We start from the raw sequence: 16596 nt of genomic DNA, 5'->3' as shown, positions 1-16596 counted from the left end.
TAAGCGGGAGGGGGATATGGATTGCGCAACGAGCGGATTGCAGTACACTGTTTTCGCTCACTCTTCCACTCCTTCTCTTTCCAGCCGACCGGACGCATCGTTCATGTGGTTCCTGAACCCGCTCAAGTCGGTCCGGTACATCGTCTGGCACAACTACAAGTGGAAGATCATCAAGGGGCTGATCATCATCGGGATCGCCATCCTGCTGCTGCTGTTCTTCTACGCTGTGCCGGGCTACACGGTCAAGAAGATGCTCGGTGCTTAAGCAGAGCGAAAGAAGGAGGCTCGAGTCACACACACACACAATCAACCGAATCCGAACGCAACTCAAACCACCAAAAATCGAACCGAACCGTTTTTACGAGATACAATCACGTGCTTTGATCGATCTATACAGCTTTCCCATCTTACCGATTCTAACCACAAAGTTTACAGCACAAGGTCGGCGAAACGCTGAAGTTGAACACACACAAATCAACGATGTCCGCCCGTGCAATGCTCTGGCCTGTCCTTGGGCCGGCTGTCGTTGCTGGTTAGGAAATCGTCCAACGCGACACCAAAGTAGCGTAGCGTAGCGTACTTAGTTAAAACAAAAATGAAGCGACCGGCACATCCGCTGGTACATGGCACTAGCACAAGCAGATTTAAACACATAGACACAAACAGACACACAAAATCCCCAAAAGTATTTATACATATTCATATATATACACTGACCATTACACTGACGATGTTTTATGCAACGAAAGGCCATCAAACTCATCATCGGGTCATCATCAGCACCTTAAAAGATCCAACTCCCTTCCCACGCGTTTGTAGGGACAACCAATTTGTGTACATACACACACAAACACAGACAGACACGCACTCAAACACACCACAACTCCCATGAAGCACTAGTAGATCCTCCCGAACAAGTGTATTGGTATGTTCCGACCAGGACCTAAGGACCAACCGTTTTTTCTCACACTGCAAATTGTTGCAATTCGTTGCTGTTTAAACGTACAATTAGAGCTTACAAACCAAAACCACGAAAACGAAGAAGAAGAAAAACGAAACGCTAAGGAACGGGACGTACCCGCGTACGCACACGGATACACATGGGCGCACACGCCATAGCACCACAAACTATCAGAACAATCTATACTAATCGTTATCAGAGGCTCTATCCAAAACTGTTTCATATACATATATAAATATACACACACACACACATATATATATATATATACATATATTTAGGTATACAAAGCTAAACAAGCGTCGGGACGCTTGCCCCTTTTTCGCTCTTCAAAGAGACACAAACGTACACACAAACACAAACTTAGTGAGGTAGTGGTAGCGCAGCTATTTTGCGATCCCTTTTTTCCTCAATTTGCTGGCGCGCGCTAGTACACACGTAAACACACTTGTATAGTAGATAGCGCAAAGAGAAAAGACATCCAATTTATCCTAATCAAAATCTTAACCAATCAAACCAAACGGAAATGGGTAAACGGGGACGGGCCACCGGCCACACCGCGTTGGCCGGTATGCACCTACTTGCTTGGAAACGTTTTGAAACATTGTGTTGCATACCTTTAGGCGGGCTCATGCAGGGCGGAGTGTTAAACATCGGCAAACTGTTGCGTCTGCTCGGCTTGGCAGATGTTCGGCTTGGCAGAAAGTTGCGTTTGTGTGTTTGGTGTTTTGTTTAGTGCAAAAATGCTTGCACAAATAAACATTTTGCTTGGGTAGGGATTTTTCGTTAAATTTTTATCAAATGAATATTTTACCTAAACCGGTTAAAAAGGCAAACAAAGCCCAACAATTGCATACCGTCCGGCGCTCGAATGCGGTTCGGCGCCAGAATGTAGACGAGATGTGCGCTCTGGAGTGCACCCACGACTCCGATCTGACTCCGACTATTGTTAGCCCGATTCCGACCCTTTTCGGAGCCGTTTGAAGTCGGAGTAGTATGGAGTTGCCTGGAGTCGTTCGGAGTCTTCCGTAGTCGACTGAAGTCGACCGGAGTCGGGGTCGTTCAAAGTCGTCCAGAGTCGATCAGAGTCGACCGGAATCGCAGTTGGTCGGAGTCGGACTCCGGATGACTCCGGGCGACTCCATACTACTCCGACTTCGAACGACTCCAAGCGAATCCTGACGACTCCGAACGACTCCGGACAACTTCCGACGACTCCGGACGACTCCGGGCGACTCCGAACTACTCCGGATGACTCCGGGCGACTCCATACTACTCCGACTTTGAACGGCTCCAAACGAATCCTAACGACTCCGGATGACTCCGGACAACTTCCGACGACTCCAGACGACTCCGGATGACTCCATACTACTCCGACTTCGAACAACTCCAAACGACTCTTGGTGACTCCAGACGACTACAGACGACTCCGAGCGATTCCGAACGACTCCGGACAATGCTGGGCGGACCTGCTTTGCGGAGTCGGCTCCGAAATTATCGGAGTCGGATCAGAGTCGACTCCGAATTTTTGCCTACCTTACCCCCTCACTACTATGAACCATTGCGCAGTGTGCGCTCGCGCAAACCGGACATACCAAAACGCCCGAAAGGTATGCAAACATTGCATCACGAAGCTGCGTCGATATGAAGCACGTTTCTGGGTCAAACCATTGCCAAACCGGGCGTCGGTGGCCTAACCTTACTACTGTTACACTCTTTATCGTTATCTATAAAACATACCACGCCCCTTCCCACTCCCCGCAGCCACCGTCAACGTTCGGCTCCTGTTGTCCCTTACTCCCCATTAGCGTGTGAGGCGACAACTATGCGACCATGCGCCGATGCACACGGGAATGGGGCGATTGGATAGGGATATTTCTCTTCCTCACCCCTCCCCCCAATCACCCACCACCGTACTTATAATAGAGTTATATCCAAGTGTTGAGATGTGTTGATTTCACTTACCTACATTTATCAAGACACAAATAAAAAGCTTTAAAATAAACGAACACAATCATTCAGGATTCTGCCGCGGTTGGTGCGCTCGCCGGTGCTTTATTGTTCTGCCGAAACGGTACAGTGTAATTGTTGTTTGTTCGCGTTATTATTATTATTATTTTAAATTTTAAGGATCATCTCCTGTTTCACTCTGATTTTTGCAATTCCAAAATGGGGCAATTTGATGCATTTTCTTTTAAATAAATCTATTAAAAGCACAATCTTCTCTCGTTTTTTTGCGACGAACTTCGCTGCTCAGGCGCTCCTGAAGCAGCCCAGAAGCTGCTCGGGCGAGTAACCAGTGAGAGCGTAAAACTAGTTTCGCTCTTTCTTCGTGCCGGAGATATGCTGCCTTAGTGCCGCGAGCTACCATGGCCACCATGGCCGCAAGCAGATCCACAATTAAAATCTAAATCGATAAGATAACATCAGCCCCGTTTGATACTGGCGGGGCGTGTGACGTTGTGCGAGAACATGCACCGTTTCCGAGCTCTGGTAAACAATGTTAAGGCTGCTTTTGAGCATTGTTCAACTTTGAGGTAAACATTTGACGTCCAACTGAACTGCTGATGCCATTCTGAATCATGCTCAATCGCGACTAAACATCTAAACCCGGGTTCATTTCTTTGATGTTCATTTTGTTGCAATTGACTAACAAATTCTAATTGATTTTGTACAGGAAGGCACGACCAAAAGGCTAAACTGCATGAGGCAAACGAATTCACTTAGGAATTCCAATTGGTTTGTTACGATTGAACAATATTCAGATAGGCATCAGCAGTTCAGTTGTACGTCACATGCTTACTTATACAGTAGAAGGTTATAGTAGTTAAAGAACAATACGATGTTAAGGGAATTTTGAACAATTAGTAAACTAAAAGTAAACATTTGGCGGCCAATTGAAATACTGATACTTTTCTGAACATTGTTCAATCGCAACGTACGTTTATATTACTTGAGTTCGTTGCTTTGATGTTTATTTGGTGTAATTTAAATTGTTTAGAGCTTCGTGTTTATTGATCTGTTCTATTTGAATAGTCAATTTTTAATTTTAAAGGAATTTGGATAAAATATAGGCAAAAAAATCAAATTATTTTTAAAAATTAATAACAAGCAAAAGTCTTAACTCCACACAGTAAACAGGATCAACTTCAAGGGGTTTGTTTAGTTACTATTGTTTAGTTACTATTGAACGAAGTTTAGATTCAGTACTTCAGTACTTCAGTCGGACTTCAAATGTTTACTTACAATAGAACAATGTTCAAAAGCAGCTTAAACGTTGTTGACCTGTGCTTGGGAAACGGTGTAATACAAGTGCGAATGGAAATGAATGTAAGTGAAATATTTAAAAAAAAAACAGAATACTACAACCGATGGTTGATCTGGCCAGCGTTTGAGAGCGTTCCGTAGGCATGCAGAGTTCGTTGCCTGCTACTACCCGGCCATCGCCGGTACCATTACCACTGTCATCGCGCTGGGCGTAGCTGCCCTGTGGAGAGTTACGCCGGCCAAACCACGTCCACCATGATCGCGTTGCTACCGGCTGCTCGCTACAGCTCGCTGGAGTCGCTTCCCTCCTCCCCGACGAACACCTCCAGGAAGAGCGTATCCTTCTTGACGTAGCCACGCGAGTACAGCTGGTCGTGCGGAACGTACACGTAGTGCTGATTCTTGTCCCGCTGGCCCTTCACCTTCGCCACGATCGGTTTGTAGATCGGTACGGCCTCGGCCGGGTTCGCTGCCTGATCGCGCACGCAGATGGTGGCGGACAGCCGGCACGGCCACTCGAGCAGCTCGTCGTACGGGCCGGGCAGGATGGTCAGACCGGCGATCAGATTGCGCCCGCGCCAAGTCCCGATGCCGTACAGGCTGACCTCCAGCTGGCAAATTCGGGAAGAGAGAAATGGGAAGCGTTAGCCACATCGAGGCAGCTCCATTGCATTAGCTAGCAACACCCACCTGCAGCATGTATCCGTAGGGGTAATTCGTAAAGATCGGACCCTTCATCATCGTTTCCAGCTCCTTCGATTGCTGCAACCGGTTGGCAAAGTTGTCGATGCGCCACATGACGTGGCCGTTCTCGCTGGCCGGCGTGCCCCGGTTGTTCGCCATCAGCATGTTCGTCTGCAGCTCCTCGGTGCGCTGCTTGGTGTGGTACGTTTCGCGGCGGCACTTCTTCAGCGTGTTCTCCAGCTCGACCATCCGCTCCTCGCACTCGAACAGCCGGATCGTGATGTCCTTCTGGTTGTAGTTAAGCTTCACCTGGTACTTGTGGATGTCGTCGAGTATTTCCTTGATCGGACCCTTCACTTCCACTACCGGTTCCATCGAGGAGGAGGAGGACGTCGAATCGCACGAGCCTGCCGGAAGCGTGTGGTACGGTGCGCTGTTCAGGGCGCTCAGTGCCAGCGGCTGGCAGGCTTTCGATGTCGAGGGCTGCTGCCCATCATCCGGTCCCATGGACAGGGCAGCAGCCTGCTTTGTCAGGCAGGACACGGCTGCCTCCTGCTCGATCGCTGCCCGGTCCTGATTGACGAAGAACAGGGTCTTCTCCAATGCATCAATCCGGTTGACAATGTCGGTCCGCCACTCATTCGTTCCCTGCCGTGAAGGGGAAAGGAAATCAGTCAGTATGTTGGGTGCCAAAAAAATTTGGAATCTGGTTTTTTTTTTGTGTGCTCCCTACCTTCAGCTGTTCCCGCAACCCGGAAATATCGAGCGAGTGCTGCATCTTGTCCTGGTAGCACATCTTGTACAACGCGACGATAGATTCGTACACCTTGCCGGTCCAGCGATGCGATACGTCGTAGTAATTCTTCAAATGCGCCAGCTCGCTCTGCACATCAGTGTGCTTCTCCTTCTGCGCCGTCTGCAGCAGCTGGAGGCTGCTAATGTCATTCTCCAACGTCTGGAGGACCTGCTCCACCGATAACTCCTCCCCAACCTGCTCCTCGTTCGGCGGGGTGACGTACTCGTTCGACGGTTCGTTCGACGACTCCATACCGTAACTCTTCGGGCAAGTGTTGCTGTGCAGCTGAAGATCTTTCTTGGCGACGATGGCTCCGCAACGGTTCGGACACACGGTTTGCTGTCGGCGGCACTTGCGTAAGTGGATCTGTGCGGGATAGACGGATGGTGGAATGATGCTAATATCGCAAAGGTAGGAGGAACAAAAACCCTCTTTCGCGGTGGGTCCCAACAACCAGCATGACGCATACAAGGGCCCTCAGCAGGTAGACTTCCGGTTGAAGCCGTCACTTCCGACTGCCACTCGAGATCGCAGTGCGCACAAGATCTATGCTTACCTCGACGTCAGAATCATCCAGCCAATCGCTGCAGAGATAGCAGGAAGTCTGGGTGAACATGAGACGTCCGTTGGTGGTCGTGCCGGTTGCCATGCTGTCCCGGAAAAGGGCTACAGAGCAACAAGCTGAAAAAGCTGAATTCGAAAACAGCACTGGAGCTCGCGATGGAGCTCTGTTTGGAAAAAAATTCCGCGCGAGCAAACTTCAGCAAGGTGTGTGGGCCATGAACGCATACGCGCACCCCACCAAGGTGCGATAAAATACTGACAACGCCGTTCAAATCTGCGTCTTGATAAGGGAGCATTGGGGTGGGAACATGCCTTAACCCTTCAGTGCCGCTGGGCAGTGAAGCATGCCGGAAAAAAATGCTGATATCGAAATAGTTTCGCGTCGATCGAACACAAAGACAGTGGCAAGATTCAAACCAACCCCTGCTGCCTGTCACGTGTAAGGGCATGCGTCATACCTTCGCGCACACCACTTGCGATAGATGCTGGATTCGGTTGGATTTCGTTTCAATATGATTTTTTTACGCGAAGCTGTTATAATTGCGCACGCAAACGCACGACAATTGCCATGCTTTGTGCCCGGCGCAAGTGTGTTTTGCTGCTTCGGGAGGGCCTAAGTCGTTAGACTTTGTGCACCACACGTGTGCTGGAAATTTTGTGAATTTAATAGCTAAGCTAAGCGCTTGGAGCGATGAAATTTAAATAATTCTCCTCATTTTATGGTTGTAACACCACTCCGTTTTCAAGCAGTAGCAGTTTAAGCAGCGAACACATGCGTGTCACCCAACACAAAATCTAAATCAAGGTTAAATATCTGAAACACAGTACAGTTGTGTGAAAAAGGGAAAGAAATTCCCCGACTTGTTCATCTTTCCATCTACTCAGTAGCCCGATCACCCCAAGGAAGTACATTCTTCAACTCAAGTTTGCTGAATCGGCGAATCTTCCAACAGAAAAACCACACCTATTAAAGCCTTGATTTCACATTCTACAGATGTAGTTTCTGCATCTAAATCAATAAATTCACCTACTCTAAGCACTGGAACTTACCCTGATTTCCACGAGCACAAACAACTTTTCACAAAACTAGTAAAACAAAGAAACACTTTCCAACGGCAGAAGTAAACTGTTCACTGGCGATTGAGCGCGGCGGGAATTTTCAAACTCACTCCGGTTCGGTTGGCTGCTGACAAGTTTCTGCGAAAGCTGTGCGCGGCAACTGCGTCAACGGGAAGCGTTTGCCGTGAAGCGTTTCGCCGCTGTCACAGCAACCGTCAACGCTGGGAGGGGAACGAAATTCCCATTGAGCAATGCATGCCAGCAATGTGGGTATAAAATACGGCCGTGCTTATATAGCGTTGTTGTTCGAGGGATATTTTGCAATAAACTTGCAATATGCATTTGTTTGGCGAGCTTTCTTGTCATTATTATTGATTATCTGCGGTTTTCTATTATTTTAATTATTAATATTGACCGATCCGACTATGATTTGGATGTCAACTGAAATTTTACAATTTTCTTCAGTTGTCGGAATTCCGAAAATCGAATCAAACGGAAAAGAACGTCACAAAAATCTGTTATGAATTTTTATTATATGATGTTGCTTGCATCGTTGCATAAAAACTTGCATTGCTACGTTTGTTTGTACAGTCTGTTCACTGATTTGATATAAATGTCGCTTTTACCCATCGCTATCTTTTTCGTGCATGGTGTTTCGTTAACCCTTGGAGTCTTCTAGGATCACTTTAAGACTTTGAATTTGAACTCATGTAGATCCCGTTTAGGAGTCGTTTAAGGCTTTGGTGGTGTTTTTATTCATCCAAAACTGAAATTGTAAAAACCATTAAATTTATTTTAAAAAATGATAATATTTTGAGGTATTTTAGCTGAAAATAATTTAAAGAAATACATGTGGCGTACAAAAATAATTAAGTATCGTGGACATCTTCGGTCACTGCCAGACACAACGACAACCATTGCTACGAAATGCAAATGTTAACTGAAAAATTCCTTTTACTGCTGAGAAATAAATGGACTTTGTTTTCCCCACACTTTTTATGAGGATGCCCCAAATGCCTCAGATTAAGCTTAAACGACTGGAAAAACAAATATCCATAGAAAAGAAACAAAAGCTCCGTAGCTTCACTGATTTGCTCAATACATGACGTTTTATAATTCATCATTATATTGCTGCCCTTTTCTTGTAATGTGTTTTGTCTAACTTCATCTTAGCATGGCACATAAACCATTCAAATATTCCGAGCAAAAATCTAAACAATTGGTCGTGTGTTCAGATACGTGGGTATCAACACCAACGACCTTTACTCGAATCCCAAGCGCCACAGATTAAGCTTAAACGACTGGAAAATTGAATATCCATAGTAAAAAAAATGAAAGCTCCACAGCTTCATTGCTTTGATCAATAGATGGCGTATTACAACTCATCATTATATTGCTATCCTTTTCTTGCAATGTGTTTCGACAACTTTTATCTAATCATGACCTATATAGCCTTCTAACTTGCCGAGCAAAAATCTATATGAATGGTCGTGTGGTCAGATACGTGGGTATCAACACCAACGACCATTACTCAAATCTCACTTGCTTCAGTGCTGGTGGTTTTCCATAGGAGTTTAGTATTTAAACAATTGTATCGCCGTTCTAGTTCTAGCGATGCATAACTTCAATGCGAAACCATACAACAGTACAGAGGAAATGAGAAAGCTCTCCTCCAAGCGATGAAGCTCAACTGGTTGGGGTATCCCACCAACAGATAGCGCCACCAGCTTTTTTGCTATTTTTAGAATGCATGAGTCGTTTGCCGTCTGCTAAACGAAGTCTTTCTATATTCCGTTTAGGTAGAGAACTTGAGTCGTTTAGAAGCCGTTTAGTGGTCGTTTAGTGGATTTGTGGCACTTGGGATCTCACTTGCTTCAGTGCTGGTAATATCAGTTGGAGTTTAGTATTTAAACAATCGTATCACCGTTCTAGTTCTAGCGATGCATAACTTCAATGCGAAACCATACAACAGTACAGAGGAAATGAGAAAGCTCTCCTCCAAGCGAGGAAGCTCCGCTAGTTGGGAATCCCTCAAACAGATGGCGCCGCCAGCTTTTTCGCTATTTTTAGAATGCATGAGTCGTTTGCCGTCTGCTAAACGAAGTCTTTCTATATTCCGTTTAGGTTGAGAGCTTGAGTCGTTTAGTGGTCGTTTAGTGGATTTGTGGCACTTGGGTAGGGACAAACAGGTTTGTGATTTGGTGTCAGAAGGACTTTTAAATCACCTAATTTCCTTTATAAGCATTGAGCCTTCAGAACGCGTGTTCCGAGAGCAGCGTGTCGGATGTCGGATGTGCTACAGAAAAAACGAATTTGTCGAACCAACGTGGACCGATTTTGCTGTTTGGGAAGCGTGGCCGCACTGTCAAGCTGACAGCTGTCACCGAGCGTTTCTGTTTGTTTTGTTTTTTGAATCGTGTCGTGGTGGTTTTTGGTGGGTTTGCCGAGGGCAATGGTGAGGGATAGCAGAGGGCGGTGGAAACGGCGTAGGAAAACAACACCGCGTACACAGATGCGCATCCCAAGTCGGCCGCAAGTGTCAACGTAATCAAATTTTTGACAACTCTCGACCGCTATTTTCGGGCCTGCAGAACCGCCAGCAGTGTTCCCCGTTTTTCGTTTTGAATGTGTCCACGTCCCAGTGCTAGCAGCTTGGTTCGGTCTGTATCCGCTGGTTGTGTCTCCCAGCCCCGTCCGCTTAACGTGCAAACAAGATGAAGGTGACCGCAGGTGAGTGCCGATCCCGTCACTGCTGACTCCGTCCCTGCCGAATGCTGATGTGCGGTTTTGACTGCTCCTTCTCGTGTTGTTTTCCCCCTTCCCTCAGCGCACGGTAACAACCTGAAGTACCTCAGCCTGGTCACGCTCACGCTGCAAAATGCCATCCTCGGGCTGAGCATGCGGTACGGGCGGACGCGCCCGGGCGACCTGTTCCTCAGCTCGACCGCGGTCGTGATGGCGGAGCTGGTGAAGCTCGCCACCAGCCTGGTGCTGGTGTACCTCGAGGAGGGCAAGCACTTCGGCCGGCTGCGGGCGGCCCTGCACCAGACGATCGTGAAGCAGCCGCTCGACACGCTCAAGATCTGCGTCCCGTCGATGCTGTACATCATCCAGAACAATCTGCTGTACGTGTCCGCGTCCCATCTCGATGCCGCCACGTACCAGGTCACCTATCAGCTGAAGATTCTTACGACGGCCGTGTTCGCGGTGCTGATACTGCGCCGCCGCCTGCTGCCGACCCAGTGGGCCGCCCTCGTCCTGCTCGTCGTCGGCGTCGCGAGCGTCCAGCTGGCGCAGACGGGCGAGGACAGTGGGACGGCCGCGACCCGCCAGCAGTCGATGCCGGCGGGCGACGGTCCCGAGCAGAACCGGCTGCTCGGGTTCAGTGCCGCGCTCGGCGCCTGCTTCCTGTCCGGCCTGGCCGGCATCTACTTCGAGAAGATGCTCAAGGGCGCGGACATCTCCATCTGGATGCGCAACATCCAGCTCAGCCTGCTGTCGCTGCCGTTCGGGCTGCTGACCTGCGCGGTGAACGACGGCGCCCAGCTGGCCGCCCGCGGCTTCTTCTTCGGCTACGACGCGTTCGTGGTGTACCTGGTGGTGCTGCAGGCGGTCGGCGGCCTGATCGTGGCCGTCGTCGTCAAGTACGCGGACAACATCCTGAAGGGGTTCGCCACCTCGCTCGCGATCATCATCTCGTGCGTCGCGTCGATCTACCTGTTCGACTTTAGCCTCTCGCTGCAGTTCACCGTCGGTGCCGGGCTCGTGATTGGGTCGATCTTCCTGTACGGCTACGATCCGGCCGCGGCCAAGGGCGCGAAGTCGGCCGTGCGCCCGTCCGCCAAAGCGCTCGCCGAAGCGGAGGAGCGCCTGCTGGCGGAAAAGGTCTGAGCTGGGTACAGGGGAACTCCCGGGTAAGCGTGCTCGAATCGGTTCGGCAACTAATGGACTGGATTTACTGTTTAGTTTACTGTTTTAAGCATCTCGCGCGGCTGTCCGTCTAAGCTTTGGGATTAGTTCTATTTGGCCGCACTTCCCACTCCCACGTTTTCTTAACCCCTTTGCTCTGGCTGCGAGAGTGAATGGTACACATATCGATTTGATACAAAGCGAACCGGCCAAGCGCGCGTAGCAGAGGTTTCAGCACACGCCAACAGTGTCTCAGCCCAGGCCCAGATCGCGCATGTAGGCAATAACGAAACACACACATATATATTATTCTAATAGGACAGTAAGCGAAGCAACTTGGCTGGAGGAGTCTGTGTGGGGACGGATGCTGCGTCACGGTGTTTGTTACTTAGAGCGCGCAGGCGAAACGCGCCGTAGCGTTTAAGGGCTGTATAAGGACGATGCGCACACTTTTAGTGAGTATTATAGTCGGTACTAGGTGAGCTGCTGCCTTTTGTACGATAGCGTAATGCGTACGATTTTTTTTTTAAAGTAAGGAAACCTTCTCACTTTCGTTTCGGTTAGCGAGTTAGCAAATTCAAAGGTTGTAGTGGAGCGAGCTCTTACTTGCATCATTTCGTTACATTTACTTCACTGTAATGTCTACTACCGTCTTCACAGAGAGAGAGAGAGAAATAGAGGGCAAATTTTAATTAGCAAATAGAAAATGAAAACCTACACAGCTCGAAGCATCACGTGCGGCCGACCAGGAAGTTGTGGACGATGATGTGATCCTTCGGTGAGCGTTCGGAAAGCGTAACACGATTTGATACATAAGAATAAGCAAAGAATATTTAAATAAAGTGTATGAAAAGTGCAAACAAAAAGAGGATTTGATGGAGCGACAATATTTGTGTTACAACATTATTTCTTGTTACGTTCGCTTTCTGTCGCTTTATGATGTTTAGATCTGGTTTGTTGATTTCATTTTAAAACGGTTATCTACAGGACTCTTCTCGAACAGAACATTAGACAAACTAACAAACTGATTTACGGCTTTAGTTAATTGTCAAATCGATTTAAACAACAAAAAAATGTCACCGTCCTATCTAATCTCGTTGAAATAAAGGGAGAACATAATTTTAAATACTAAGAGTTTAGCAAAAGAAATGCGTACTGTCGATTACTCTTTGGGTCAGCTAATCCTTATCTTAGTTTCGTTTTGCAGTGTGTTTGTACAATTTCGATAATAAAAGAAAAGCAAACAAAAACCTTCGATTTTTATTGTTCCGCAAACATACCATTGCAACGTGTTCGTCTAAATCAGAGATGTCAAACTGGGAGCCCGTGAGATCCTTCGAAACAATTATTTTGTATATCTACTGCTACAGTACAGGACAGTGAATTGTGGACACCCGAAAAATGAAGAGATTTTCAACTTCGCCGATTTTTGTAATAATTGTCAGACCATGTATCATCAGAAAACCTTTTCGGTGTTTTCTCTCTATTTTTGTATGCACAAAAAAAGATAACTAATTACAAAAAGTTATGGAAGAAACAACCAAAACTGTGTAACTGTTTATCTTCAACGCATACAAAATCCTAAATGTCTGGAATTAAGTGGCACATACTGTGAGTGGTTTTGCTTTTTTTTTGCAAACTCGAAAGAGCATCTTTTTTAAGCAAGAGACTTTGAAAAATTAACAAAATCACTTAACCAGCCAGAATCCAAAATTCTCACACTTTTTTATTGACATATTGTTTTGGTAAAGTATCAGGTCGAACCCATCTTTAGGCATGGTTGCAGCTTAGAGTATGATACTTGTGCAAAATGTTGTTGAAATCAGCTGAGCCAGCACAAAAACGGGTTACTTTTGAAAAAAAAAACTGGTTCATTTGATCAGGTTCCAGGGCAGCGCACCAAAAACCCACAGACATTGTACCCATATCAGTCCTTGAAGTAATACTTAACTTAAACCAGTACAGGAGGTGATACAGAGTTCACATGGGCCCTGGTACCGAACATGAAACCATACCAGCTCTGGAACCGATCACGATTCCATACCTATCCTGGAACTGATTATGAACCCATACTGGTCCTGGAACCGAGCATAAACCCATACCGGTGCTAGAACTGATGCCGAACTCATACCGGTCCTGAAATAGCTCTCGCTTTAATTCCTACTATACCTTGGAACTGTACCTGTACCTGTTCCGGATTCGAGGTACACGTGCACAGCGTAGAAATAGCACAAGAATTGTAGAAGAATTTGTATAGTGATGCTACAAGCGATTTCCTACAGGTGAGCTTTTGGCTCTGATTTTGGACTCCATAATGAATGGGGATTTCAATGGAGATTGACAGGTAGGGAGTAACGGTTACTAAGGACTTGTATAACTCTTTGCACTGCTCGACTGTTAAGTGAAGATTTAGGTCTAAGGACACAGTACACGACTTGTAGTAATTTATGGATCTTTGACAGCATCAGAAATAAGAATTCATTTTCATTCATTGTATTGATTTTTTTTTTCAATACCAGCTCAAAAATATTGATAATCAAAATGACACCGATATTAATATGTTTTGCGTACTAAATCTTGTAAGTTGGCACAAAACTAGCCACATTTTGAAAATAACAGAGACTTATGGCACAGTGAAAGTTATCGGCAACACACGTCCTATAGTAATGCTTTTCTTAGATTCAATAAAATATGTTTTACATTTAAGTTTTTTTTCTGCTGTAACGTAACCGTTAATGGGGAATGAAAGGAATTGCTCATTGCAAAAAAAACTAGGTTACGGCACTTGCTACTATTTTGTAAGTAGCGTTTTGGCCCGCGTAATGAAATGAGTTTGACATCGCTGGTAAAAATTATTTTAAAAAAATAATAAATTTCTACGTTGAATGATTATCCCTATGATTACATGGATTGATTCACAAAATTATTATTATTATTATTGATCGTTTTATCGAAATAATACAGCAGGCTGAATAAAGCTTGAAGCAGCATTTTATTTGTGTAGTGTTCAACAGTCAGTTTCAAAAATTATAAAACCATGCGTTCCGTTATTTCATTTATTGAATTTCAAGCATTTAACTTGTTCTTCAGCTTAATAAAAACCACACCAATGTCGATTGTGAATTTCTTTTCAAAATTAAAAATAATAATCATTAACACTAACTTAGCTTACTGTGCAGGCAGGCAACATTGAAAAAAAGACACCTGCTAACCCTTCCAGCGAGCAGGCAAATAAGGTAAACAAACAAGCGGGAGGATGAATTTCCGCACGTTCCACCCGGGTGAGGGAAATTCATGCGCATCGATTGCGCTACATGCAGCCGAGCCTTTACAGGTTGACTCGCTCGAATCTGCAGCCCACACACACACACATACACTCGTACAGGTGGGCACAGGCGCTCAATCGTACGAAGGGCCTTCGATGCGTGTGTTCGAGAGTGAGAGAGAGAGAGAGAGAGAGAGAGAGAGAGAGAGAGAAAGAGAGAGAGAGAGAGAGAGAGAGAGAGAACGCGCACAGTGTAACGTAAAACCCTTGAGCGCGCGCGCGCGCTCGCTCGCCCACGTGTAGTGGTGAGCTCAGGGCGGCGCTGCGTTGCTGACGGTGTTGGTGCCCGCGGTGTTGGCCCTTGCGATCGGCGCGACCAACGTTACACAGGCAGGCACATACAGCGGCGCGTGCAAGGTGTTCACGTACACTGTGCAGGAGGAGAAGAGTGCGAGAAAAAAAAACCCCAACCCCTCGAGTGCAGGTTCATTTCCCTCTGATCTGTCGGTGCGTGCGGACGTGCGTCCCGTAGTGTCTCTCGTGCCCGCACACACACAACACCGCCGCTGCTGCTGTTGTTTTGTTGTTCCCTGTGTTTTTTTTTTCTCCGTGTGTGATGTGCTGCAAGCCGAAGGCAGAAGGCTTCCACCACCCAAAAGGCAAGTGAGTGCGTGCGTGCGTGCGTGCGTGGGGTTTAGAAAAGAATAAGAAAACAACAACGTGGCTAGAACGAAAATAACAAGCCGGATGAACACGCGAGCACAACGCGAGGTGATAGATGTGTCTGTGTGGGGGTGGGATCGGGGTGACTAATTTCCTCCCACAAAAAGCTCTCGTACAACCTCCCCCCCCCCCACCCCCCTGCATTCCCCTTCAACCAAAACATTCTAAATACAGCCGGCGAAATTTCTTTCCAATTCCGTGCATGTTCCTGTGTGTATTTGTGTGTATGCGTGTGTCTCTAAGTGTATAAAGTGTTTCTGTGTATGTGTGTTTGTTCAGCGGGGTGGAAAACCCGTTTTTCCGCGTCATCATATCGTTCATCGCTCAAATCCCCTCCACCCCTCCAGCTCCCTTCCCCCCCCCCCTCCACCCTGTGTGCTGTTTCACTTCCGCTTGAAAAACCTCGTGCGTTCGCGTCACTATATTGGTGAGCCTGTGTCTGTCGCGCGCGGTGAGACTGAACTTTTTTTTTTTAATATTTATTATTGTTGTTGTTGTTGTTGTTGTTGTGGTTGTCGTTTTGGTTGTGTGGTGGTACCCCGTTTGCGCGTGAGAGCATGTGCGCGCGTGTGCAACCACCGGTTCGATCTTCGGTCAGGCGTGGGGGTAGGAGGCAGGAGGGTTTTGAAGGAATTTTCCAACCAACGTTTTTGGGAAATTTTTTTTTGTGCACCGCGTGGCACAAGGAAACGAGTGGTGAAACATTTCGGCAAAGCTAGAAGCACCTCTCCTCCTCATCAACCATACAAGCCAATAGTTTCTTATAAGATTTGTGGGGCTCGAAAAAATCCCATGTGGCTTTTTTGTTCCCTCTTGCTTTTTGCTTACGGCAATCAACTGTGTTTATGTGTGTGTGTGTGTGTGCGTACGTGTACGTTTATAGTGTCTGATCGTATACATGTGTGTGTAGTAAGGACAGGTATTCGAAGCAAATTGTGCCCTTAAATGTAAAAAGGGTGCCTCGCCCCCCCCTCCCCCCCCCCCTCGGTGTGTATAACATTGTGCAACAAGAAGGCCGCGTGTGCCCGTGTGTGATCGATCGTACTGGTGTTGGAGAGTTTGTGTATCCAAATGTGTATCCATGTGTGTGTGTGTGTGTGTGTGTTTTTTCTGTAATAAATTACATCAGCTCGAAAGGAATGTCGGAAAGCGGAACAGCCGCACTACCACCATCTCGCCCGCCGCACCATCTATCAACCCGTTCGATCCGTGTTCATCGTGCAGAAGAAAATCTTAAAACGCTCACACACATACGCTCTTTCGCTCTCGCTCGCTCCCGCTCCTTTCCCGGCAATGGAGGTCATTCGCGCAAACCCACACGCGGTTTTTCGGTGGATGTGTGATTGGTGGTGTGGTTCTTCTGACTGT

The 16596-nt window shown here is 47.0% G+C and overlaps 5 protein-coding genes across 6 annotated transcripts in view; 3 read left to right on the top strand and 2 right to left on the bottom strand.

Moving 5' to 3' along the window:
* The window catches only part of LOC120952306 (otoferlin-like), a 30043-nt gene extending 27163 nt beyond the window's left edge, over positions 1–2880 (top strand). Inside the window, exon 18 of the mRNA XM_040371583.2 lies at positions 85–2880. Within this exon, the coding sequence (XP_040227517.2) occupies positions 85–265 (181 nt within the window). The 3' untranslated portion in view covers positions 266–2880. The remainder of the gene's footprint in view (positions 1–84) is intronic.
* LOC120958800 (ras-interacting protein RIP3) overlaps positions 1–16596 on the bottom strand; it is a 230308-nt gene that overhangs the window by 51459 nt on the left and 162253 nt on the right. The window lies entirely within an intron of this gene.
* Positions 2979–7462, bottom strand: LOC120954736 (uncharacterized). Of its 2 annotated transcripts, none has more exons than XM_040374921.2 (4): positions 7323–7462; positions 5646–6074; positions 4919–5560; positions 2979–4839 (listed from the first exon to the last, which is right to left on the bottom strand). In XM_040374921.2, exons 2-4 carry the CDS (start codon positions 5958–5960, stop codon positions 4510–4512), a joined length of 1287 nt encoding a protein of 428 aa, XP_040230855.2. In that variant the 5' UTR covers positions 5961–6074; positions 7323–7462; the 3' UTR covers positions 2979–4509. The 2 variants fall into 2 exon arrangements, with proteins under 2 accessions (XP_040230855.2, XP_040230846.2); XM_040374912.2 differs by lacking the exon at positions 7323–7462 and adding an exon at positions 6265–6540.
* LOC120956072 (UDP-galactose translocator) lies at positions 9676–12127 on the top strand. The gene is made up of 2 exons (XM_040377458.2): positions 9676–10061; positions 10159–12127. Exons 1-2 carry the CDS (start codon positions 10046–10048, stop codon positions 11220–11222), a joined length of 1080 nt encoding a protein of 359 aa, XP_040233392.2. The 5' UTR covers positions 9676–10045; the 3' UTR covers positions 11223–12127.
* The window catches only part of LOC120959313 (E3 ubiquitin-protein ligase Ubr3), a 51990-nt gene continuing 50206 nt past the window's right edge, over positions 14813–16596 (top strand). The window contains exon 1 of the mRNA XM_040382615.2: positions 14813–15168. The gene's annotated coding sequence lies outside the window, so the exon portion shown is untranslated. The remainder of the gene's footprint in view (positions 15169–16596) is intronic.

This window comes from Anopheles coluzzii, chromosome X (genome assembly GCF_943734685.1).
Source record: "Anopheles coluzzii chromosome X, AcolN3, whole genome shotgun sequence".
In the NCBI taxonomy this organism is placed as follows: Eukaryota; Metazoa; Arthropoda; class Insecta; order Diptera; family Culicidae; genus Anopheles; species Anopheles coluzzii.
The sequence above is the reverse complement of the archived record's forward strand: the minus strand, read 5'-3'. Positions and strand labels throughout refer to the sequence as shown.